The sequence below is a fragment of the Aythya marila genome (genome assembly GCF_965140915.1).
Source record: "Aythya marila genome assembly, chromosome: Z".
NCBI lineage: Eukaryota > Metazoa > Chordata > Aves > Anseriformes > Anatidae > Aythya > Aythya marila.
In genome coordinates, this window is record NC_139080.1 from 60,874,101 (window position 1) to 60,901,447 (window position 27,347).

Sequence of the window (27,347 nt, forward strand, 5' to 3'; positions counted from 1 at the left end):
CTTGATTTTGTTTGTGAATAGAAATACATAATTTAGATACAGAAATAGAGATTAATGTTGTCTGTCATGCTTTTCATGTAAAAGTAAACTCTAAAAATGTACTGTTATAGTAACGTTTTTCTTCAATATTTTTCCCAAGTTCTTTGATGTAATATCAACCACTGAGAAACCATTGGCAGAGCAAGACTGGTATCATGGTGCAATTCCAAGAATAGAAGCCCAGGAGCTGTTAAAGCAGCAAGGAGACTTCTTGGTGCGAGAGAGCAACGGGAAACCTGGTGAATATGTCCTTTCTGTGTTTTCAGATGGACAACGGAGACACTTTATCATACAATATGCTGATGTACGTCTCTGCTATAGTACTAAATATTCAATTTTAGGAAGTTTATTATTCCATCTAAATGATTTAGGATCTACATAATTTATTATGTCATGTGGTTTTAGCCTTTATATGAAAATATGAAAGCTGTTGGTAATATTGCCATGAGTGCTCAAATCAGGGGGAGAAGGTTATTTTAGGAAATAAAAGAAAAATATGAAGTATGAGGTTATTCTACCTCTTTAATCCTATAATGAGAAGACCAATTTCTGTAAACGTTATGAAATCCAGAGCTTGTTATTACTAGTTTATGCACGTACATTTATTTATTTTTAAACCCATTTTCATACTTGGTACTAATTAGGCTACTTTTAATACCTCTAATTGAATCTTACTGAAAAAAATGAAAATGTTCATTGAGGAAAAAATAATCTGCTAGTTTCTATACAGTTAACAGTTGAAGCCCCTGCTGCTCTGGAGATGCTTGAGTTTCTTTTTAGCCCTGTGGGTGTTGTTCTGTTCATAAAAGTGAACCTTGACACAAAGTCAGTGTTTATTTTGATTTTTATAGCCCTGAAGTATTTTCGTGTATCAGTGTGCTAGACAGAAAAATAAGAGCAATAAAACTACATATACCTAGACACACAGTATCTTAAAAGATGCTTGGAGCTCTCCGATTCTTAGCTGAATTATAATGCACATTATATACTTGATGTGGCTGAAATCGTTTTGTGTAAATTGTGGTATGTGGCAAGTGGACCTGTGAAAAAAAATATTGGCCTTTGAAGTCAATTAGATGGGCTGTTTTAATGACTGTTAATTTGAGGCCACCCTTATCCGGAAGATGAATTTTTTGTATCAATTTTTCCATTAAAAAAATAACAAAGCTACCTTTATTCTCATAATTTCATTACTTTCTCTTAGAAATTATATTTGAAATGTCATTGTTTGGTGTTGCATACATCATGATGGAACAGTCCAAGCATCCTGATGTCATTAGCTCTGCCTGCTTGTACATTTAGTAATAGGGTAATAAAAGTATTAATTTAGTAATAAAAGTATTAATCTGCTTTTGGGATGTATTTGGGGATGATTTTGTTGACAATCATGAAAACTAAAACTTATATTAAAGAAATGTAGAACTCTTTATGCACTCCTGTGGGATGAATTTTCTGCATTTATTGTAAAAAAAAAAAAAAAAAAGGCTTATGTTTTAAAAAGAGAAAAGGCCTTTTAGCATTAAAAAGGAGGTAAATAGTGGGGCTGTTACGGTCATATGACAAGAGGGAATTAATTCATTAACATTTGGTGAGTTTGATGAGAGTTTAGTCCATGTTTTTAAAATTTATTTTATTTACATTGGTATTAACAGTGTGAAATCAGGTTTCTGACTGGTCAGATCTCACTGTCGGATCACTGTCAGCTTTGGTGTCCGTTGACAATTTTTCTTCTGATTCAGAGACTGCAGGGTGGAGCAGGATGTATACTTGTTTATCAGTTGTCCTTTAACTGCATAAGTGTTACCAATATTTTAAATACAAATCCTAATAAAAGTATGTATGAGATAAATGAGCTCACTGTTCAGCTTTAAGTATCAAAAATCATTACCAAAATCCATTAGGCATTCAAGGCTGCTGTTGTTTTTCATGGTTTTTATTGGAGGCTATGCTATTTTTACATTGCTGTTTGTTGGTGATCTTAATAATGGTCATAATCATGTGTAAGTACACTGAATAAAGGAATGCTCTTCATCCTGAAGATCTTAGATCAGTGGCAGAAGTTGGGTGCACAGCTGGGTATGAGATGAGTGCTGGTTAATTTGCTAGGCCCTAGTCTTAGGACGTAGGGTTTTTTGGATCATCAGAACAAAAATGTAAGAGAGGTTATTTGAAAGGAATGGAAACTAAAGTTACTGGTCAATAAAAGCTGAGCCAGTATCTAGTAACTGAATGAAGTTAAAGGAATAAACAACAGAAAGTGTTGAAACCATGAAAGCAGTTTTATGATAGAGAACCAGGAATTTTAAAAATAGGTGACATGACCAAGCTGTCTTTACTAGGAGTAATAACACGTTTCAGAAAGTTGAATTTTAACCTGAAGAAAGAGGACCTTACAGTGCGCTTTGTAAAGAAGTTAACCCTGTAGCTAGAAAGAAAAAAACTGTGTGTCAGTGGTACAGGTTTCATTGCCCAGTTGTGTAAATGAACTTGAATCACTGCCTGTGCTTTAGGGTTGTGTTGCTGTTGTTTTTGAATTATGCAGTATTTGTTTGCTCTTGCCAGTCTTCAGAATGGCTTCTGGCAGTTCCTGTCTTCTGCAGAGAGTTCTCTAACTCTCGATAATGAGGCACAGGTTTTAACCCTGTATCCCAGTCACCTAGCTGCAATGTGCATTTTAAAACATGGAGGAGGATGTAATGAAGAATTTTTCTTGAATCAACTGTTGTTCTTTAAGTGGTAAAATTCTCACAGAATTTGGAAGAGTTATGGTAACTCACACTTTTGCCACTATTTTATATCTCAGATATATCTTAGAGTCACAGAATAGCTTTGGATGGAAGGGACTCTAAAATAACCAAGTCCCACCCCCCCCTGCCATGGGCAGGGTCACCTCCCACAAACCCAGGCTGCCCAAAGCCCCATCCAGCCTGGCCTTGAGCACCTCCAGGGATGTGGCACCCACAGCTTCTCTGGGCAACCCGTGCCAGTGCCTCACCACCCTCTGAGTGAACCTAACATTTCACCTAAATCTCCCCTCATTTAGTTTAAAACCATGCCCCCTTATCCCGTCATTATCTGCTTAAGCAAAAGTCACTCTCCATCTCCTTTATAAGCCCTCCTTAATTACTGAAAGTCTGCAATGCGGTCTCCCCAGAGTGTCCTCTTACCCAGGCTGAACATCCCCAGCTCTCTCAGCCCATCTTCATAGGAGAGGTGCTCCAGCCCTCTGATTACCTTCATGGCCCTCCTCTGGACCCGCTCTAACAGCCCCACATCCTCCTTGTGCTGGGGGCCCCAGCCCTGGACGCAGCACTCCAGGCAGGGGCTCACAAGGGCAGAGCTGAGGAGAACAATAACTACCCTGGACCTGCTGGCCACTCCTCTGTTGATGTAGCCCAGATGCAGATGGCCTGCTGGGCTGCAAGCACTCACTGCTAGCTCCTGTTGAGCTTTTCATCCACCTGAACCCCCAAGTCCTTCTCTGCAGGGCTGCTCTCAGTGAGCTCTTTTCCCAGTTTGTTCTCATGTCTGAGATTGCCCTGACCCAGGTGCAGCGCCTTGCACTTGGCCATGTTGAATCTTGTTGGCCCACTACTCCAGCCTGTCCAGGTCCCTCTGGATGGCATCCCTTCCTTATGCTGTATCAACTGCACCACTCAGCTTGGTGTCACCTGCAAACTTGCTGAGGGTGCACTCAATCCCACTGTGTGTCACTGATAAAGTTAATAAATAACACCAGTCCCAAGACAGACCCCTGAGGTGTACCAGTTGTTACAGCGTGGACATAGAGCCATTCCTCCACTTGGAAATAAGCTCTTACTGTTTCTTCCCATCAAGAATGAGGGCAAGGAAAAGCAATGAATATAGTCTGTTTTTTCCCCACCCACCCGATAGCTGAAGAATGCTATGTCATAGTATTATTTCCTAAGATCATCTTCTATTCTTCTAGTAAAATATTAAGATATTTAATTATTTTAATTGTGTTGAATTATGTAGCTAAAATGAAATCAATTGACAAGGATGGAGGGCTGAGGAGGAGGGGTGGAATTTTGTCTTGGTAGAATTTTCTCTGTGGATTATATGCGTTACCTGCCTCTGCTTTTAGCACCAGTACAGCTCTAGTCTCCTCTGGCACACGCTTCTTAGTAAATGATAATGCTGGTCATGCACTGTGCTAGGATGTATTAGTTTTACACAACGTTGTAAGTGCAGTAAGATCTGAGTAAAACAGTATTTCTTATCCCCTGTTTAGTTTATTGTCTGATGCTTGTTTTATTTTTTTTTTTTCCTGTAATTTTAGAGCTTTAGGGCTTTAGAAATTTAATTATATTTTTTGAAGTTTATATTATTTTTATGTTACTGTCACAGTTTGAGTATCGCAAACAGCCCCATCTTTTGAAGTGCAAAAGCTTCTTTTTTCCTTCAAATTAAGATTTTAAACAAGTAATTCTTTTATTATGTTGCTGTAAGTGCGTGATACACTAATTTTGCATTTATTAATTTATGTTTCTTACTGTCATTCCATTTAATTTGGTAGAATTACTGTTGAAATAGATTAGGACAGAAATCTTATTTTGTAAAATCAAACACTTTTGCTCTGTTACTAATGAAGGAAGCTTTATAATGCTCTTTTGCAGTTTGTTGTTTGAAATTTTGCTTGTAGAGAAACAATTATTTCCTTTTACCTCCATACAGAACCAATATCGTTTTGAAGGAACTGGGTTTCCAACTATTCCTCAACTCATAGAACATCATTATACAACAAAGCAAGTTATTACAAAGAAATCAGGTGTTGTTCTGCTGAATCCTGTTGTTAAGGTAAATGCATACATTCCAAGAACTCTATGTAACTGAAAGTACTTGAGGAGGTTGTACTATTATATAAAACATATTCCTACGCAACTTGAAAGATTTTTCATTCTTCATCATTGTTCTTTTCTTTTGCGCTTTTTCATCCTCTGCTCTGCATAACACGTTCCTTAAAAGTAACACTTTGTCCTGATTCTTAAAATAAATCTTTACTGTCCTGAGTAATGGCATTCAGTCTCCCAAAACATCCTTGCAGTTTTCCTTTCTCTGCTTTTGGTTTTCCATTTGGATTTTACTACCGAACAAGTAACTGAGACAAGTATTTCATTGCCCATGAAGTTGTAATGAAGAATTTTTCTTGAATCAACTGTTGTTCTTTAAGTGGTAAAATTCTCACAGAATTTGGAAGAGTTATGGTAACTCACACTTTTGCCACTATTTTATATCTCAGATACAAGGTATTGATACAGACATGGAAACAGTGTCTGTATCTGCCAGAGTTATTCCAAATTTGGAATAAAATTGCACTTTTTCATCAGTAAGTCATAGTAGAATGGCTATCAGGACAGGAATGAAAAAGGATGGAAATATTAAAACATACAACTGTTTAGAAAGCTTAAAGAGTCCTTGCCTTCTTCCAACAGTTTTGCAGTTGGTACTTCATTCATAAGTCAACTCCTTTCAACTAAGTCTATTTCAACTAAGAGTAAGACATCTGTTCTTGAAAAACATAAATAAATAAATAACCATACCAGTTTCAAGCATATGTAAAGCACATTCTTTGTTCTACAAAATTTTCAAAAGCATAGCAAAAAATACGGTTAGTTTCCTAATTCAAGCTCCTTGTTCTTTACCGGTAATAATGCTAAGAAACTAAAACATAATCCCTTTCTCAAAATTAAGGCTTTTTATACTTATCTGTGCTTACCTATTACATATACTTTCAAAATTTAAAGAATGACTTTTTAAATACACATTTTTGGTTAATGTCATTGTAATTACAGAGTTGAGACTTTATTCAATATAAAATATTGCTTAAATTCTTTGAATATATAAGAAAGCTTATGACTATTTTTGATGTGCATATAGTTTTTATTTTGATATAAATTGTTTAAGCTAAAAGTAAATGGTTGTCAACCCTGCATTGAAATCTTTCTATGGTTATTTGTAAAATTCTTTTATCTGGTAAAATTCTTTTATTCTCTATCTGGTTTAGATATTCAATGTTCTTTCTGATTTCTAGCTATTTTCCCCTGAATTTGTATAATATACGTACTGTCAAAGCATTGCTATTTTAGGAAACGTAAAATGATAATACAGCATGTTACTATGCACTAAATGATAACAGAAGTTATTCTTAGTTTTTCTCTGTTGAGGTTAAACAGGCCTGGAAAATACCGTCTCTTCATTGTCTGTTATTTACGTTGAAGGCAAGGAGCTTCTATGTTCCTGACATTTCTCTTTCATTATGATAACATTTTTTGGATAGAGTTAGGTTTTTATTTATGCATTGTTTTCAGTGAGAATGTATAGTCAAAGATTTTTTCTAGTACTTAAACAATTAAAGAAACACTCTCAGAAATAAGTTTCCAGATCTTTTCTTCATTAGTTTAGTTTACCCTGTATGCTTTTAGGTGTAAATGCACATAGGGGGTGTCTAAAAATCATTTGATGATAACCATGCAGACACATATGACTGTGTGGTGAGTCTTTTCGGCTTGAATCTTTAACACCACAACTGCAGTCAGACACAGCATAACCTCCATACAAACTGATGGAGGACATTTTCTAAGGCATTATTATTATTATTATTATTATTATTATTATTATTATTATTACTATTACTATTACTATTATTATTACTTTTATTATTATTATTACTATTATTATTTTCTCTCTGTCTCTAATACTGTCACTGGCTGCAAAGTCAGTTTTTCTTTTGTCTGTTTTCAGGGGAAAAATGAAGTAGACCCTCCAGACTTGTTCATCTGAGTTAGTTTTAGTATTAAATAAAACCAGAGAAAATACAAGAATTTCTTCTAGGAGAATGCTCGTTTTATGAGCAGTTTGTGGGTGATAGGACTTGGAGTGAAAAAGTACTTTTTACTAACTCAGGTTTCCAAAGTGCTGTAAATAATCAGCCTCTGTTCATAAAATCATATCACTCTGGCTGCATTTTTTTGGTGAAATTACATACTTTGTGCTACTGTATGTCAGTCTTCAGTATGTGCGTATATTTCCTATAGGGTTCATAATTTCTTCAGCTTTCATACTGATAGGTTATGAGCAGTAATGGAAAACATTGTCATGGTCATACTAACAGTGCTAAAAAGAGTATTTGGTGACTGGAAACTTTATTGTGTATATATATACACACATACATATATGTAAGTATATGTTTATGTATTTATGTATCACATATTTTATATAGGCTTTCAAAAATATATGAAATATGATCTGATAGCTACTAATACGGTAACTGAGAACTGTATAAAGGATGCACTTTGTGCTTCACAGCCAACAATTTGAACCAAGTAAGAAAGTTTTGACAGAGGTGTTAGCTAGACAACTTGAACTGTTGTGTTTTGCTGTACCTTTTTGTCTTAGCTATGATTTTATGATGATTATAGTTCTCATCTCATCAATGTTATTTGTTGTAGAACAGTACTTCAGAATTAAGGAAAAGAGTGTTAAGAGCTTTCCTTGTTAATTGGCATAGAGCTCTGGCATTTGTATGGAGAAGTGGGGACATTTTGTTATTTTCAGAAATGGCATATGTGCTCTGACATCTAGGGTTGGGGGTATTTTCTGCATCATGTGCTAATATCAGAGTATCTTTGATCTTTTCCTTAAAATTTGTTTGACATCTGCAGAGACTGTTTTTCCTGTTTTCTTTCTTACAGCTGCAAAGTAGCCTTTGACGTTTCATGCAATCTTTAATCTTTCTGGGCAAATTGCTGTTCCTATAATAACCTATTTAGAAAGTGAAAGTTAAATATGACAGAGAACTTCACAGAAAAACAATTATGCTATGTAGTTTATTTTTCCTTTCCTTCCTTCCCAGTCATTTATCCTCCTTTACCATATTAGCAAAATTAGTGTTCACCTTCTGTGACGTTGTCCTTGAAAGGAACACTGTTAATTGTGCCACAAAAGGCCTGTCCCACATCCACCCTTCATGTAGACCAAATCTGCCTGCTTGGAATTCTAATGATACATAATAATAGAATTTAAATTAGAAAAACTAAGGTCATTAAAAAGATATCCGCAAGTGATTTTTTTTTTTTTTTTAATGGAAGAGTCTCCTTTATATTTATTTATAACCTTTTTAGAAAAAATGCACATTGTATTATTCAATTTATTATTGATGAAATGACTGTTATGAAAAGCCTCAGAGTAACCTCAATGCATGCCTAAGGACTTTATTAGTAGAAAAGCTATTTTAAGCATACACAATGTGTTTTTTAACTTTCTACCATCTTTGACCTCACGTTTTTGAGGTATTTAAATTTCCTGAAATACATTCTGTATGCTTAAGAAATCTGTATTAAATTGCGGATGTGCTCAGTTTGACTAACAGAAAATAAAGTCATCAAGGAAATAAGAAGTACTGGTTTTATGTGGATATAACTGCATTAACGTTTTAACTTGGATCAGAAATGCACTTCTGAAGTGAATCCGCCCATTGCCACTTCGGATGCTCTGCTTCCATCAGTGAGCAATCCCTGAGGATTCAAGCGTTAAACAGAAACAAAATAGGAAGATGCAAAACTGCTGATTGAAATTCAGTCTTCATAGTCAGAGGAGATCTAGTCAGAAATACTCCTTTGCCCTCCTGTATGTATGTTTAAGGTACTCTGCACCAACTGTTTCAAATCTGCTGCTATTTCACTAGTGCCAATATAGTCGTAGTCTTTGGACCTTCTGCAGTGAATTCAAATTCTGAGCTCATGAAAAAAATAAGCTACTTTGTCAGATGAGTTGGACTGTGCATTCTTTGCCAGCAACTTTCAGTCAGGATCTATTCTGATCTGACAAACAAGCCTGTGTTACATTTTTTTAATGTTGGAAAATGATGAACCCACTAAGTGAAATGAGTAAATTGAGTAAAATAAATAAATAAAGTTAAAAACCAAAACAAAACATTGTAGTTCAAATAGTAGTTCAAGTTTTCAAGTGACGCAAGCATTTTGTGTGGATTTGATACCAGTTGCAATATGTGATTGTTAGACCTGTGAAAAGAAATTATGAAGAAATACAAATTTGAGTGAGAAGACAAAGGTAGTGAGATTCTTTTCATGGAAATGCACTCATAAAAATCTGACATGACCCTAATTGTTCAGTCACTGAACCAATTTAAGCTGTATTAATCTGTATTCATATTTAAAGGTCTTTGAGCTCAGCTTTCAAAGACTAAAAGTATAAACAAGTTACTTGTTCCATATTTCAGCTCTTAGTACTTTCAGAATATTGACTCCTTTAGCATAGTTGACATACATGTAAAGCTCATACAAAGCTGACCATAAGCTATTTTCCTGATTTTTGGCTTCCCTAGTTGTTCATTGGTTTTGCTTTATTTTCAAAAGCATGTTCATTGTTGCAGACAACAGGCATGCTCATGTTGCTGGTAGCTCGTGTTTCTCAGGCCAGCAAGGCTGAGCTGGAAGAATTCAAGAAGTTTGCTGACTAGTCTCATTTTCAGGCCAGTCTTCTTAGGCCTGCTGAGGAAGGCAGAGGAGAAGCAAAGAGACTCAATAAAGAGATTTCTAGGTTTATCCCAAAGTAGTGCTGACACTCAATTAGGAATTCTGATCTTGTGACATGAAAAAATTAAGTTGGTGAGGAGGAAAACAATTGCAATAATTGGCGTTGCTTATTGGGAAGATCATCTTGTATTTGCTTGACCTGAGGACACCTCTCTAGGAGCAGAACTTTCAGCTGAAAGAAGCAGGCCAGAGAAGCATACAGTTCAGCTATCACAATTTTGTGTAGTGTAGGTTTGTAGCTCCAAAGAGGATCAGTGTGAATTATCTGGATGTTACCCACACACCTGGCCAGGCTTGTAGACATGCCAAGAAGGACCATGTGGTTATGGTCTTTGTGGGCTGAGTTTTGGCCCAGAGATGTAATTCTCATGAATATAACTAATGTCTGATATATGCACTTTTAAATGTTAAAATGTATCTTTTATTTTCTTAAGGAAATTAAATACACAGTGAAAAGTGGGGATTTATTGTACGTAATGTCATAGAAAAATGTTGTATTTGTTGCATAAGCATGAAATGATTTTTTTGCCAGTTCTTCACTATTATATGATCATGCAGAAGGTTTGTGATTCATATGACAGGATTTTTTTTTTTTTTTTTTTTTTTTAGTGTAATAGGAGAATTTAGGCAGATTATTAGCAGGTACTTTAGTTTAATCCTGGAATCTGAAGAATAGTCTGCAGCTATTGATATTTGATAAATTCAATATATTAGTATTAGAGATGCTTTTGAATTATGTTCCTATTTCCTTAGAATTTAGAGGTGTTACAAGATTTCATTTTAAAGGTTTTAACAAGGACTGCAGCAGTTCTGACAGGTAATAAAAGGAACCCATCTTCCATAATGGTGGCTTGTACTTCTGAAAGTATTGCATCCTAACGAGAATGGGAAAAAGGGGAGTGATTTTCTCTTTGTGCAAACAAGCTGGTAAACCACATTTAAATATAATTTCAGGTACCTTGAAAACTTTAAAAAGTTGGAGGAACTTTTTATTTACAATAATCTTTTTAAAATGTTGTAATAGCGGAGGCACATTAGACTGCTTAAACAAAGAGTAAGAAAGATTGTTTTATATTCAGATATTTTGTGACAAAAGACTTATGTAGCTTTTCTGCATGTTGGTGGCATTTCTGGTTCCACCTTATCTTCATGGTAAACCTTTCCATTATAAGTTTTAGAACGAAAGTGGACAATAACATTATTAAAGGGTGTAAGCATTCATGTTCAAATCTGGAACAAAAAGTGTGTTTTTATCAAGTATATGACTTCTATTGTAGCAAACAAAATGTCATTTTTGAACAATCTCTTTAAGAAAAAAAATCTTTCCTAGCAATATTAAATGGGCACCCTGGCTGCATGTGCACTACTAGTTTTGTATGTTCACATAAAAAAAGAGTGCTGTAGTGCTGTGTGGGCTGCAAATTGAACAAAAGCAGTACTGAAACACAACTGAAAACAGAAAATAAAACATTCTGAAAGTAGTAAAAGAACTAAAAGTTATGAAGGAGATGGAAATAAGACATTCTTACTATAATGATTTTACTCAGATGGGCAGCCAAGCTTCACCACAACTGCTCAAAAGGAAAGGGGGAGAAGATATGGAAAGGGCTCAAGGACTGAGATAAGGACAGAGAGAGATCACTGAACAGGTATTGTCACATGAAAAAAAGACTCAACATAGAGAGATTAATTAAATTTATTACCTATTATTAACAAGTTAGAGCAGTGAGAAACAACCACCCCCCAAAAAAAACAACAAACCAAAAACACCTTCCCCCATCCACCCTCTTCCACCTCCTCCCCCAAAGCAGCGCAGGGGAACAGGGAATGAGGGCTGTGGTCAGTCCCTGACGCTTCGTCTCCACCGCTCCTTCTCATTCACTCTCTGCCCCTGCCTCCCACGGGGTCCCTCCCAGGGATGCCGTCCTTCCCCAACTGAGCCTGCGGGGGCTGCCCACAGGCAGCAGCTCTTCAAGCACTGCTCCCACACGGCTCCGTCCCACAGGGTCCGTCCATCCATCCATCCCCCAGGAGCAAACTGCTCCAGCACGGGTCCCCCACGGGTGGGCGGCAGCTCCCCCCAGACCCCCTGCTCCTGCGTGGGCTCCTCTCCACGGGCTGCAGCTCCGGCCCGGGGCCTGCTCCTGCGGGGGCTCTCCATGGGCCGCAGCCTCCTCCAGGCCACATCCACCTGCTCCACCGGGGGCTCCTCCACCCATGGGGGGGCTGCAGCGTGGAGATCTGCTCCATGTGGGACCCATGGGCTGCAGGGGGACAGCCTGCTCCACCAGGGGCCTCTCCCTGCACAGCCCGCAGGGGAACTGCTGCTGCCTGCCTGCAGCACCTCCTGCTGCACTCACCTGCGGTCTGCAGGGCTCTTTCTCATTTTCTCACTCCTCTCTCTAAGCTACTATTGTGCAGCAGTTGTGGTGTTTTGCTTGTTGGTTATTTTCCACCCTTAAATTTGCTCTCCCAGAGGCGCACCCAGCATTGCTCACTGGCTTGGCTCTGGCCAGCAGCAGGTCCCTTTGGAGCAGCTGAAACTGGCCCTTAGCCAACATGAGGCAGCTTCTGGGCTCTTCTCACGGAAGCCACCCCTGCAGGCCCCTGCTACCAAAACCTTGCCATGTAAACCTACTACACCACTACATAAGAAAAAAAAAAAAAAAAAAAAGGAGGGAAAAACGTATGCCATGGAAGATTTTTGAGTAGTGCTTTTTTTTTTTTTTTTTTGATGAAAAATGAAAACTAGGAGGATAAGCTACTTAAATGAACGCATCGTTCAATGAAGGTTATTTGGATTTACCGGTTTCTATTTCTACATTTTCTATATGCATGTGAAAATCAGAGTACTGACTGCATTCCATGGTATTCTGGGTGTAAGTGGAACACTTTCAAAAACAGGGGCTTTAAACTGTGACTTTTGAAAGTCTTCATCAGAAGCTTTATAATCAGTCATTGATAGAGCACTATACTAAAATTCGATTAGAATTTGGTAGGATTGCAATAATGAAACTGCTTTTTATGCTTAAGTAATACTGTGATTTTTTTATGGGTTCTGACTGTTTCCATGGATTTGTAACTTAAGTATTGTATTAACTATTTTCGTGAGTTGCAAGCTTACAGTAAGCCTCTAATTGTATTCTTCATGTTGGTTTTGCTAGTGCCATCAGTATGATTTTAATACAAGTAGTTTTTTGAGTTTACAATACTTTTGTAGGCTATGAAAGGCTCAAAAACCAGCATGGATTAAGAACAGGAGTATGAGTGTGTGCTCTTAAATAGGATTTGTAGTATTAAAGTTCTGTACAGTGAGTTACTGTGAAGAAGCTTGTGATTGCCTCCACCAGTTTAAGTGAAACAAGATGTTAAAAGGGAGTGAAATGATGTGGAGAGAAACCAGGGACAGTATTGTTTATCAGTGACTTAAAAGCCAAATCTGTTGTAGATTAAAATAATCATGGGATTGACTGTCGCATTTTTACAATGATACTACAGCAGAAATCCATACAGCATTTTCCCTCTCTCCACAGAAAGGTAGTTGGTGTGTTGCCTTTATACATATTTTAGCATTGCTGACTTGCAGCATAAGGTCTACTTTGACCACATTGTGGGAGAAAGAATGGACATTATTCCTTAGAGTTCCAAAACAGCTTTTAATTTGGAAGATCAAAAGGATGGCCAAGAATTTTTTTGCATTCTGATAATGAAAAATTCATTAATAAGGGCAACTTCTTTCCATCAATCAGTTGAAGATGTGCATATTATGCAAACTAGAATTTTGATTTTGCTTTCCTTTTATAACATGACCAGAATATACCAGGAGGCATACAGGATTGTTGGCAAAGGCTGTACAAAGGAATATAATGTGGCTTCTGATTCCATTTTTTACAGGCTATTTTGTCATTTGTCATTTGTTTTTCTGATCTCCTCTTTTTCTGGAAGAGATGATGTCATCTTGGTATTAGACATTGTGTAGGTATTTAATAAAGAAAAAAAGTAGTTTAGCTACAAATTTTAGATGTAGTTTTGTGAGTTAGGGTTTGTTATTGCAAATTGGGAATGTAATTTGTTACAGGATTTTATCAGTAAGTAAAAATGCTTGGATAGCTACCATGTGTGCAACACCAAAATCTGCCAGGTTCTTAAGCAAGCTTCCATGTTATTTTTCTGTTTGGTCAGACAAAGAGTGCTGAACAGTTGCTTTTCTTTTCATAAGAGCTGTTAATTTTTTTTTTTTATGGTAAGTGAGTGCTTAGACTGACATTAAAATTGAATAATTTTGATCTTAAAATGCTTACAACCTGCCTACATGAGTTTATAGATTTGTGTGAAGCTTCATGTGATTTCAGCAAATCATGTGTCTGTTACAGTACGTATCTCCTCTGGAATTTGTAGTGGTTTACATACATGAATCTTCACAGATTATCTCAAAAGCACCTAACATTTGCACCTGCATATATTGGAAAAATAAGATAATGATATTGTCTTGGCTTGCAAACTAAAATGGTAATGTAAGTTTGACCAGCAGTTGCAGTATATTTATTGCAAACAAATTGTGATAAAGCAAGTATGCTTCCTCTCAGGAAAACCATTCTAACAGGAAAAGTCCTGCAGTGCTTTGAAGCCAACACATGTTCATATGGAATGGTAGGAATGGTGCATGTGGTTCATGGATACCCATCAAAGTCCTTTACAAGGAACTTGCATGGAAACAATGACATCACAGCACACTTTCTTTTCTTGTGGGTTTTCTGGGCAGAGATTATTAAAGAATAGGTGGCTGTTCTTTCTGTAGCTGCAAGCTTTACTGCACCTACACCTTCCATGGTGTTGCTGGCAAATATATACCTTCATATTTAAAGAGGTGTAAATATATATACCTTTGTATATGACATGCAGACTGTCATCTTTATTCACTTATATGAAAGGAAAATTCATGAATATGTAGTTTACACTTCTGTGTGTGTGTGACTGTGTGTAGAAGTGCAGTAGCCTTAACACTTAGGTTTTTCACTATGCTTAAAATAGATAACTAGTAAATTACATCATGTGCAAGCCACCAGAAATAAATACGTACAATGCTTACTAATAAAATAAGCATTGTGGCAATCAAGATATATTTAGCAGTGTATGAGAAGATTGGAAAAGATGTTTTGTCTGTGTGTACCATACAAGTCTATATTAAAAGTCATTTTTTTCTATAAAGGCAGCCTAATTTTATGTTAAAAATGTTGAGTGCAAGTAGGTCAAGCTAATGCTGAGTGTCAAAGAGGAGCAGTGGCTTCTGTCTTTTAGCATTCCAAACATAAAACAGGCTTGTGTAACTACAAAAATGATCATAAAAACCATTGATTCTGTATTGACCTGTCACAGCTGTAATTTTGTATTCATTTTTAACGATCCATCTAGTTAAGGGCTTCATTTTCAAACAAAGCTTCAAAGAACAGATTGATTCCTTTATATGTTAGTTGTAGGTGTGTATTTGTCTTATTTATTTTATTAAGAAACGACAATCAGATAATATGAATTGAAAGACTTTGTAGTTAAAGAACAGAAGTTAAAGTTCAAGAGAGTGAGTTAAAGACCCTTCTCTAGTGCCATGTGGCATTGGGCAGGTGATTTCTGGTAGAAGAGTTCCTTGAGCTGGATTCCTACCTACATTATATTGAAGCATATTTACGTAAAATACTTAAGGAATCATACACCAAAAGCTCTGGAAGCACAAAAATTTATTGTTATCACAACTATACTGAGTATGGTATGTATATGCTAGCATTAATGGTATGTGAGAATAGTAGTATCTTCTTAGAGAACAATACCTACCTGATAAAAATGCAACATGCTTTAGTTAAACTATGGACATTTCTGTAATGTTGTTTGACTTTGGGTTCAAAGCTATCATGTATCTGTCTTGGAATGCAGGCAGAATTTACTAATATTCACACCGGCAAAGTCATACAAATTAAGGCTGCAGTTTCATGTTGCAGCTGTGTAAAGTGAACAACTTGCTGCTGCCAAAAAGGTGTCTATGTGTGTGTGATAAGAAGGTGATCTTGCTCCCTTTTCCTTTCTTTGTGGCTTTGCCTTTTTCCTGCTCTTTCCCAATTGCAAATTAAACTAATATACCTGTTTGTTTGAAATTTTACCAGGTCAACTCTTTTGCATTTTAATAATTTTAATGTGTTACCTGAAGATTATGAACGCCAGTGAAAGAGGAGCATATGTGGCTAGGAAGGGATAGGTTGGAGAATGTTAAGCTTTTGTCTGAACAAAATAGGAATTTGGCAGAAGCTCTAATTGGGGACCTGAAGCTCTTTCGTAGGTATACCGAAGTGCATACTAACCACTACAATTTAGAAATTATTCTGGAAGGATTGTTGGGTGTTTAAAGGTTCAGTCTAGCAGGGAGTATACCTTAGTGTGTGGATGTTGCCAAAATAAGTGAAACGTTTTGTCTCTTGTGGAAAAGAAACTATCTAACTGGAAACAGCTGAAGTTTGAAGTGAGGATGAAGCCAAATATATCTAAGTATTTTACATATAATGGACATTTTACATATACTTGGACATTTTTAGACACATCCGTAGTCTACCAATCCCATGAAAAAAGTGCATGAACTATGAAAAGGTCATGCAGTTTTCATAGGGGTTGAGGGATGAGGCAAAGAAATAAAAGTATGTGTGTGTTTGTGGAAATATTTTAGCCTAGTTTAACAATTGGAATGTATTTTTGCTTTTATGCATAAAAAGACTCAGTTTTTACATTCCTCTCTTTTCAATCATACAAAATGTTTAAATGAGAAACTGCAATCACAGTTTCTTTTCCTTTGAGTCTACTGAGGAATGGTCCTGTTTTGGAAGGCTACTCCATAAAGGGCAGATAAAATCTGCCTGCATTTGGTAAATATGTGATTTTGAATTCTTCAGTTTAGGAGCCGAAGCTACTATATTGAGTTAAGTGCTCTAAGTTTCCTTAGTGTATTTTAAATACAATGATTTTTAAATAAAATTTACTTTTTTTTTTTTTTTCCCTACACTTTTGGATTTCACATTCTGTTTATTACTTCTTCCTTCTCAGCTTTTTTTCTCTTTATTTTTCTTTATTTCCTGTACTTTTTCTGAAATACTCTCAGCATCTTTCTAGTCATTTGATAAAGAATAGAGCATAATCTTTGGGAAATACTGTATATTCTTCCAAAAAAAGTATTTTTTTTTTCATATTGATTTCTGCAGTCATTTTGTCTATTGATCTTCAAGAAAGAAGGCTCAAGGAAAAACTGTGGAGTTAATTTGAGGTCACTTCTATGTTTTGTATGCTGCATAGTAGCTTTTACAAATCTTAGTTCTATCTTGTCGGTTTATGGCTGTTCAGGATTTGGTTTAGTAAAAAGGTTGAACTTCATAGTGACGGTTTTAATGGTGCTATCAAGTCAGATGAAATAGGTTTAGCTCTGTGGAAAAAAGTTCATATTTTGCATAGATAATGCTAAACAGCTTCTGTAACAATTTTTACAGGTCATGAATCTTTATTCTGAAACAGTTTTAAAGCAGTTGTCAGTGGGGTTTTCAGAACCCCTCTTGTAAAATTCACTTGCTCTTAATGAAAAATCTTTTCCGCTAGCTACCTGTATTTCTGTACTCAATCTGAAGGACTTGAAATACATAGTTTGTGAATCATGAAATTGGTATGCACATCAGATCTACTGCCATTGGTGGTGCAGCAAATCGTAATTCTAAGATCATTTCTCATTTCCACATTGGTAGGTCCGATTCACCCGTACACAACTGTTACTGGCTTTCTTTTTTGTATCTGCTTCAGCGAGTTTTGAGAAGTGATATTTGAATGCCTGTGTCATGAAAAATGATCTGTGATGATGACTTTCTTAGCTGTTAAGAACTTTACTCTAATTAACATTACTACTAAAGGTGAAAGATTGACTTTCCATTTTTATTGTTGTGGAAAAATTGCTCATAGCTGCAGTAATTCTTACTACTGATATTTTCTGTCCCAGTTGGAGGAAGGAGTGGAAATACTACTTTTCAAAATATTTTTCTGAACCCATATTTTATGCTTGCAATATGAACAAACAGGCATAATGCATGTATATGCACTGTGCTCCTGAGCAATATTCCTCTATTTTATGTTTTTCTAGAAGAGTGTTACTGAAGAATTAGTGGAGGTGGGGGAAAGGAGGTTGAGGCTTTTGATAAATGCCCCACGCTCAGTTAAGATACATTCCTAAGTTGGGAAGTCTCCTGCTCTCAGTTCTCATAAAACAATATTTTGTTTTTGGTTGAGTCTTCTCAATGTTCTGAAAAAATAATTTTAGTTGGTGCCATTTATTTCCCCTAAATCAACTACAGTTTCCAATTTCTAGATATTTTTCAACCTTTTTTTGTTTTTGATGCACCTACTGTTAAGATGAAAAGCAGGAGCAAAGTTTGTGGTAGATCGTATTTATTAGTATGACAGTACCTAGGTTTATAGTTTCAATATGATCTGAACTAGCAAGGGGAAATATTGATACAAAGTACATGAGATGAGTAAATAACATTGATGATAAAACAGAATTCTTTGAAAGTGTTCATCCTGTGAGAGAACCTGATCAGAATTCACTGACTCTTTCCTCTTACAAATCTTGCTTTGTAGTCTGCTAGGTAAGACTCTTGCTTTTCTCTGATGGTGCTCTGAAATAGAATACAAAAATAGGTGGCATTTTCTTTCCCCCCTTTCCTGTCTCTTGTTGAAATGCTAAGTGTATACAAGTGTATAAGCTGTTGCTTTTAAATTTATATCTAGTTTGCAAAATGTCTGTTTCTAAAATGTTGAGTACTTAATTGCCTCTCTGCTAGTTGTAAATTTGAAAAAGCACCATGTTACACTTCTTCGTGTTTGAAATTGTTACCAACAATTTGTAGAAAAATGTTAGGGGAATTTTGTTTTACATTTTATTGAAAGCTGTTATAATTTGATATAACTAATTTGTTACTAACTTCTTCCTGACATATTAATTCATGTTTTCTTTGATCTGTTTTTTGTCAATAAATGAAGATAGGTAGAAGGAAAACCTCATCTCAGACTTGAGCTTACTTATTTGTCAGAAATTAGGGTAATACTAATAACAGTTCAGCTGCATAGTTCAGAATAGGAAATACGAGATTTCATCTTGTACAGAGACCATCAGCTGTTCTTACTGTGGCCTCAGTGACCTAGCACACAGCTCCAACACCTGCATCTCTCCTGAAGAAAGGAATGATGTCTAATTGATTCCTTGATGATTATTCAAGGGATGAAACTTACCATCATAAATGGAACCATGAAACTTACCAACATTCTTAGTGGAATACTTTCTTCTTCAAATGCAAAGAAGAATTTATAGTTAATTTCAAAGGTTTTTGTTTGTTCATTTGTTTTTGTAGTTGAAGAATGTATTTCTGAAATTACTGTTTTTACTGTCTTTTTGTGGGGACAAAACAAGCTGTCAAACAAGACAACTTGTTTGACAGCTAGCTCAGTAGGAGCATTGAGAGGAGCCCTTTCCTGGCCCACAGCACCACGCCTTGATGGTGGTTCAGCTGAGGGCTGCCTTTCCCTCTGGTGACCTTGGGGTGAGGCTCCCGGGCAGGGCTGTGGGGAGGCCTCAGCCAGGGCTGGACCCCATCCGTGGGAGCCGCTTGCAGTGAGGCCTGACTGCTCAGACCCCTCACAGCCGTGCCCGTGCCTGGCCACACACCCCGTTATCTGTGACAGGGCCCTGACCCGCAGGGCAAGGCTGGGACTGACTCTGGCGCTGCCTTGTCATGGTGAGCCTGCCCAGTGCTCCTGGGGCTGTCTGACCCAGGATGACGGCCAGGCAGCATAACCAGACTGACCCACAGGCTGACTTCCCAGCTTGACCTTGGACCTGCTGTATCACCACAGACTTGGCTGACCCGATCAGCCTGATCCTACTTATGTGGGCCAAGGAACAAAGAACCGCTTTGCCTGATTGGAAACAACCATGTGTCTTCAAGAAGGAAGCAGGGAAATAAATAGGATCACAACCCTGGTCTTCAGGAGGGCAAACTTCGGCATCTTCAGGGACCTACGTGCAGGAATCCCGTGGGTTATGGTCCTGGAAGAAAGGGGGTCCAGGAGAGCTGGTCAATATTCAAGCATCACTTCCTCCAAGCTCAAGATCAAGGTGTCTTCATGAGTAAGAAGGCAAGCAAAGGGGGCAGGAGACCTGCATGGATGACCAAGGAGCTCCTGGCAAAACTCAAACAGAAGAACTGGTATACAGCTGTGGAAAAAGGGACCAGCCATTTGGGAGGAATAGAGGAACATTGTCTGAGTATGCAGGGATGTGATGAGGAAGGCCAAGCCCCATTTGGAATTAAATCTGGTGAGATGCCAAGGACAACAAGAAGGGCTTCTTCAAATGTATAAGTAGCAAAAGGAAGATTAGGGAAAATGTGGGCCCACTGCTGAATGGGTCAGGTGTCCTGGTAACAAAGGATTCAGAGAAGGCAGAGTTACTGAATGCCTTCCATACTTTATCTTCACTGCTAAAACCAGCCCTCAGGAATCTCAGATCATAGAGACAAGAAAGGAGGTCTGGAGAAAGGAGAATTTTCCTGTGGTTGATGAGGATTGGGTTAGAGTTCATTTAGGCATCTTGATACCCACAAATCCATGGGCCTAGGTGGTATGCACCCACGAGTGCTGAGGGAGCTGGTGGATGTTATTGCTAGGCCACCCTCCATCATCTTTGAAAGGTCGTGAAAAGCAGGAGAGACGCCTAAGGTCTGGAGAAAAGCCAGTGTCACACCAGTCTTCAAAAAGAGCAAGAAGGAGGACTGAGGAAACTACAGGCCAGTCAGCCTCAACTGGAAAAACCCTGGAAAGGTGATGGAACAGCTCATCCTGGAGGTCATCTCCAAGCACATGGAGGCTAAGAAGGTGATCAGGAGTAGTCAGCAAGGACTCACCAAGGGGAAATCATGCTTAACCGATCTGGTAGCCTTCTATGATGTGATGACTGTCTGTGGATGTTGTCCACCTTGACTTTAGCAAGATTTTTGATGCTGTCTCCCATAACATCCTTATTGTCAAGCTCAGTAAGTATGGGATAGATGAGTGGACAGTGAGGTGGACAGAGAACTGGCTGGATGGCAGAGCTCAGAGGGTTGTGCTCAGTGGTGCAAAATCTAGTTGGAGGCCTTGTTCAACTTATTCATCAATGACCTGGATGATGGAATAGAGCATGCCCTCAGCAAGCCTGTGGATGACACAAACCGGGGAGGACTGTCTGGTACACCTCTGTGCTTCCCTTCAGAGGGACCTGGGCAGGCTGGAGGGCTGGGCAAAAAGGAACCCCATGAAGTTCAACAAAAGTAAGTGCAGGGTCCTGCACCTTGGGAGGAATAACCCCAAGCGCCAGTACAGGCTGGGGGCTTATCTGCTGGAGAGGACTAGAGAAGGACCTGGGAGTTGTGGTGAACAGCAGGTTAACTATGAGCCAGCATTGTGCACTTGTGCTCTAGGTGATCCTGCTTGGCAGGGGGGCTGGACTAGACGATCTCCAGAGGTCCCTTTCAACCTCAGCAGTTCTGTGATTCTGTAAAAGAATGTACTAACCAGAGCAGTCTCTGTATCATCCTTGCTCATCTTTCATTTTACACTCAAGAAGTTTCCACCTGGAGGTGGTTCCTTCCTATCCATTAGGTGTCTTGGCATTTCCCCAGTATTCTTCCAAATGATATCTCAAAATCCTGCTTTTGCCAAGTAGCTCCTTATATGTCATAAAGGCTTATCTCCAAAAAGGCAATGAAGTATTTATCTGAGCCAAGCCAAGTCAGTTAAAATCCTTGGTCATGAAGTATGACATTCCTGTAATTTAGTTTCTGCTCCTTTCATATTTATCTTGAAATGATAATGGTAGTTTTGGACACCAGGGGACATAAATAAAATGTAATAGGATAAAGTGTCTGGGGTTCTTAAATAACCCCATTTGGAAATAAGGTATATCATTCATATAATAAGCAGGTATGTCCAAGCACTAATTTCTGTAATAGATTTGTCTGAATTGCTTTCAAATTCTGTGGTCCAAAATTAGTAATAAAAGAGCCTGAACGAGCACTAGGTAAAGAGTGATTTATAGTTGCATTGCAAGAGGAGGGTTACATCATAAACAGATTCCTTTTGCAGGTGTTGTGGTTTAGCCCAGCAGGCAGCTCAGCACTGTACAGCCATGTGCTCATTCCCAGCACAGTGTGATGGGGAATAGGATTAGGGGTAAATAAAGTAATGACAGTTTAATAGGAAAGAAAGGGAGGGGAGAACAGGAAAAAGAAAAAAAAATTAAAAATTAAAAAGGGAAAAAAAAAGAAGTAGAAGAAAACATTACACGAAGGTGATGCACAATGCAATTGCTCACCACCCACTGAATGATGCCCAGCCAGTCCCCCAGGCAACAGCACCCCTCCCAGCCAACTCAGCCCATATTAATTATTCAGCATGACACCACATGGGATGGGCTAGTCTGGGCCAGCTGTCCTGCCTGTGTCCCTCCCAGCTCCTGGTGCACCCCCAGCCTCCTTGCTGGTGGGGCAGCACCAGAAGCTGAGATGTCCTTAATTGGTGTAAGCACTACTCTGCAACAACTAAAATATTGTTGTGTTATCAACTTTATTTTCATCCAAACTCCAAAACACAGCACCATATCATCTACTAGGAGGAAAATCAATGATATTCCAGCCAAAACCAGGACAGCAGAGAATTGTAATGGCATTAACAATCTCAAGAGCTCTGACCTTCTCTTTCATTGATTAGCTTATGACTAGATATGAAAATCTATTGAATTTGCTCTATTTAATTTAGAAACAACTCTGTTAAAATGAGAATTTTTATGACTCAGACTGACGGGCATTAGTGTCTGTTTATCCATACCTACGTTAAAGGTTGTGTTTTATTTCACGTTTTGCTGTCCATTTCTTTTGTATCTCTCAGTGTCTTCTGTGAGTAATCTGAGAGTATTAACAACTGGAGAAATACTGTCTATCATAACCAGAAATAGGCACTTGCCCAAAATCATGAATTTTATGATCAGATAGGAAAAAAAGACAGCCTTATTTGCTAACTTTTGTTTATGTTATGCTGATCAATTGCTTTGTGTGCTTCATTGATGTATTTAATTGTTGGTAGCTTCCCAAAAATATTGGATATGTCATATTCAGCTCAGCACAGGTTGAACAGAGTTAGTGAGACTACGTACTTGCAGTAGAAATACAGTTTTGTCCTTGTTGCTGTCCACCTTGCAGTGCTGTAGGTTATTAAAGATGATTATCTGAGTCGCACAGTTTCAAAACAGTGTTTGAATGGCTCTTTAACATACTGCTAATTAGATATCTTTTTTCTTCTAATGCCAGATTTATACACTAGATAGCATCTCTTAGTTTCTTTTCAGCTATCTGCTGAAGAAACTGCCTTGGTGCTGGTCAGTAGAATAAACAGAGGTTAAATCACTCTGCAAGTGCTGTAAGGTGCTAGATGAAACTATAATGCATGTGAAGTTTCAGACTTGTTTAGTTTAATATGGCTACATTAAATGTTTTCTTCAACTTGACTAGTGCTGTGTGACAGAGGGACCCTCTATGGTTTAAGATTTGAATTCACAGATGGACTTAAGGACCAGTCCTACATTAAGTTTCTAGCCTGCCTTCTCAAGGTATGAGGTGCATACCTTAGCAGTAAATTTCAAATTTAGGAGGAAATTACAAACATTGCTAGGGCTTGGACATATCTCTGCATAGGTTTTACAGGGCTAAGTGCATCCTGGAGCACCTGAATTTCTTCTAGCCTTTCAAGAAATACTCTCAGGTTAATGAGTTTGCTTTTTAAGTAGAGGAGTACAATTTAGTAGTGTGGTTGTCATCTTTTTATCTAGAAGCCCAGTTCTAAGATTCACACAAGGTGAAGGCTATATAGGCTATATAAAAGGACAGGCAAAGCAGAGGAGAGTTATATTTTGGTATTTCCTCAAGAAAATAATTATTGTTTTCACAGTCTTTGAGGTGTTTTTGTAGTCTTTAAGGCTTTCACTGAACCTGAGAGAGAGAAACCAGGAGGGAGGACCAACAGAAAAGCTTTTGACTGAGGGGAGTTGACTTAGATACGAGCTCTGGGTTACAGTTACTGTCCTATTAATTGTGTTACAGTATGTGTCTTCTGCTAATCTCTCCTGGATCATCTGGAAAGTGTTACTGGTGTCAGAATCCATTATATTTATACAGAAGTTAAAAGACTAAATGAATGATGATCGCAGTCAGAGGGAGTGTGATATGCCAAGGACAGCATCATTTTCTTTAGCTATCTGCTTTTGAGGTTGGTGCAGATGGTGCCTAATGAGTATTAAAAGAGCAGTTTTGAAGAGATTTCAACTAGAAGCAGAAAGGAGTGAGTGTCTCCTGGAGCTGTACCTGCTGCCTTTTCAGTCTGATGGCTCAGCCAACTAGTCACAGGAATGGCATACATACCAAGTCTCTATAATCTAAGACAGTTTGTTTATCTACAAAAGCAATTCAAGATTTTTGTTCATATAATGCTTTAATAAGAAGGAAACTTACAAATCTATCTATGGTCGAGGTGAATATTCACTTGTCAATACCTTGTGAAACTGAGACTAGCAAGGCAGCACAATTGGCTTATGCTCATGGATATGTTTATTTTTTTCTAATCCAAAATCAGGAGCCTTAGTAGTGAAGCTGATCAAACTTAGTGTGATCCTTGAATTGTGAAAAATTTGACAGAACTAAGATACTCAATGTAATTAATACTTTATACTGGTATGACAAAAACTTAAGGTTTTCATAAAAAGAGAGATACAGATAGCAATTAATGTACTGCTATAATTATAACAATTCCTTTGACGGATCATCTGATTACAGTTTATGGTACCATATTGTTTAATTATTTCTCTGAAGGATTATGTATCAGATTTTTTCTTCATAAACAGCCATCTGAAGTGTCATGTCAATATTCAAAAAGCCATTCACTACATAGAATCTTAGAAATTAAGAGGTTAAAAATTCTATTATTATTTATTTTCATAACTTTTTGGCCTTAACAGTACTTATTTCAATGTTAAAAACCCTTATGTTAATACTTCTAAGTAGTAGTTTATATATATATATGTATATATACTTTTTTTTTTTTCTTTAGAACTTTATTTTCAAATTGTTTTCTTAAATTTGAGCATTTCTTGTGAAGGACAGCGTGTAATTTGATGGCCCTTCCTACATTTATAGTATAACAGCTACTGAAAGAAGCATCCCATCAGCAAAAAATAAATAATCTAGAATATTTAACGGGCTTCAGTGAATAGAACATTTCTATTTTTAGCAAAATCAAATGGAGATGAAGGAAAAAGTCATTACTGGTGTCTGGTCAGTGAGGCAATAGTTTTAATCAAGAATGTTGTCTGCAGGAGAAAAATCAAGTGATCATTGTTGGAGAATTTTCTTTCAAGTCTCCCAATGCCCCTCCGTGGAAAAGGGAATGGCAGCGCATGGATCCCACCATGTATTCATGGTGTTATGGTACAGGGCTTCATGCCTTCAGGGCTGATGGGAGTAGTATGCAGGAAGTTGGGCTGACTAGAGACATTTAGAGAGATCCTAGAGAGTGCAGTGAACATGGCTTACATGAGCAATGATCAGCATAATTCTGTGATATAACTATCATAGAAATCATAATAATACTTTACCCCCTTCCTTTTTTTTTTTTTTTCTCCTCCTGCTGAGTTCATGACAGTGGAGAAAAAGTGTGGAGAAAGTTAATGAGTGCATTGTGCAGCATAATCCTTCTTTGCTCCTTCCATTCTATCAGTTACCTGGAACATTTCTGGACTACCTGCTGAACAGTTTCCTTGCAAAAAGAGCAAGAAATAAGACTTCAGATTCATTATGAGTTGACGTCAGATTTTATTGGCTGCATAGGTCAAAGGAAGTAGTGCTTATTCACTGTGATGCCTGTGGAGAAAGTGTTGTAAAAGATTTAGCCTTCGATCTGAAAGGGGAGAAGAATTTTTAGAGTTTAAATAACAACAACAACCAAAAAAAAACCAACCAAACAACAACAAAAACAAAACACACAAAATCCTTCATCTTCGTTTAAGATTAACTTAAGCTATTTGCTCCAAAAAGGTCATTCATAATGCTCTGTATGCAGGTTACGCTCAAAGTTCTGTACTAGCTACTTAGGATTCAGCCATGGTAGGAGATAAGTTTATATGTTTTCTTTTGTGTCTTTTTTTTCCTAGGATATTAGAATTTTGTTATGGTTTTGTGTCTCACTGATAAATAACAATAATAAACCACATTCAATGTTTCATTTTAAATTTGAAAATGTGATAAAGGTAGTGATGACTGTTGCAATGCCTGCTGTTAGGATAGTCTTTGGGAGAAAAACAAAATTTATGTAATATCTGGTTCCAGCTTGGTAATATGGTTTAACCTAGCATATTAATTACAAACAAGTTGCTTCCATAAGAAGAGTGAATTCCATGCATTAAAGTCTAATTACATACAGTAGGGCTTTCAATGTTTTTGAATCACAGGCTGTATGGGGTATAGGTGGCAAGGCTTTGGTAGCAGGGGGCTGCAGGGGTGGCTTCTGTGGGCAGAGCCCAGCACATGTCAGATCAGAGCCAGCTCCAGCTGCTCCAGAAGGGACCTGCTGCTGGCCAGAGCTGAGCCAGGGAATGATGCTGGGTGGGCCTCTGGGAGAGCAGAGGTAAGAAAGGGGAAAAAATGCTATGGAACAGCAGCTGGGAGAGCAAGGAGTAAAACATCCCTGCAGACCCCATGTGAGTGCAGCAGGAGGGCAGGAGGTGCTGCAGGCAGGCAGCAGCAGTTCCCCTGCAGGCTGTGCAGGGAGAGGCCCCTGGTGGAGCAGGCTGTCCCCCTGCAGCCCATGGGTCCCACATGGAGCAGATCTCCACGCTGCAGCCCCCCCATGGGTGGAGGAGCCCCCGGTGGAGCAGGTGGATGTGGCCTGGAGGAGGCTGCGGCCCATGGAGAGCCCCCGCAGGAGCAGGCCCCAGGCCGGAGCTGCAGCACGTGGAGAGGAACCCCCGCAGGAGCAGGGGGTCTGGGGGGAGCTGCCACCCACCCGTGGGGGACCCGTGCTGGAGCAGCTTGCTCCTGGGGGATGGATGGACGGACCCTGTGGGACGGAGCCGTGTGGGAGCAGTGCTTGAAGAGCTGCTGCCTGTGGGCAGCCCCCGCAGGCTCAGTTGGGGAAGGACGGCATCCCTGGGAGGGACCCCATGGGAAGCAGGGGCAGGGAGGGACCGTGAGGGAGCGGTGGAGACGAAGTGTCAGGGACTGACCACAGCTTCCTTTTGCCTGTGGTGTTCAGGGGAAGGAGGTAGAATAGCATAGATGAAGGAAGGTGTTTTTATTTTTGGGGGGGGAAAAGGGGGTTGTTTCTCACTGCTCTAGCTTGTTAGTAATAAATCTCATTAATTAATCTGTGCTGAGTCTTTTTTTACCGTGACGATAATTGCTGAGTAATCTCCCTGTCCTTATCCCAGACTTCGAGCCCTTTTCATTGTATCTTCTCCCCCTTTCCCTTTGAGGAGGGGGAGTGAATGAGCAGTTGTGGCAGAGCGCAGCTGCCCACCTGAGTAAAACCACCACACAGGGAAGAAACCTGAGGTTAGAAGAAACCTGAGATACTGAGTTCAAC

At 38.4% G+C, this 27,347-nt stretch overlaps 1 protein-coding gene across 3 annotated transcripts in view; it reads left to right on the forward strand.

Annotated features, from left to right (window-relative positions):
• The window catches only part of FER (FER tyrosine kinase), a 190,720-nt gene that overhangs the window by 90,387 nt on the left and 72,986 nt on the right, over nt 1-27,347 (forward strand). For all 3 annotated transcript variants that reach the window (XM_082782897.1, XM_082782896.1, XM_082782898.1), the window contains 2 exons: nt 140-343; nt 4,735-4,857. In XM_082782897.1, the coding sequence (XP_082639023.1) occupies nt 140-343; nt 4,735-4,857 (327 nt within the window). The remainder of the gene's footprint in view (nt 1-139; nt 344-4,734; nt 4,858-27,347) is intronic.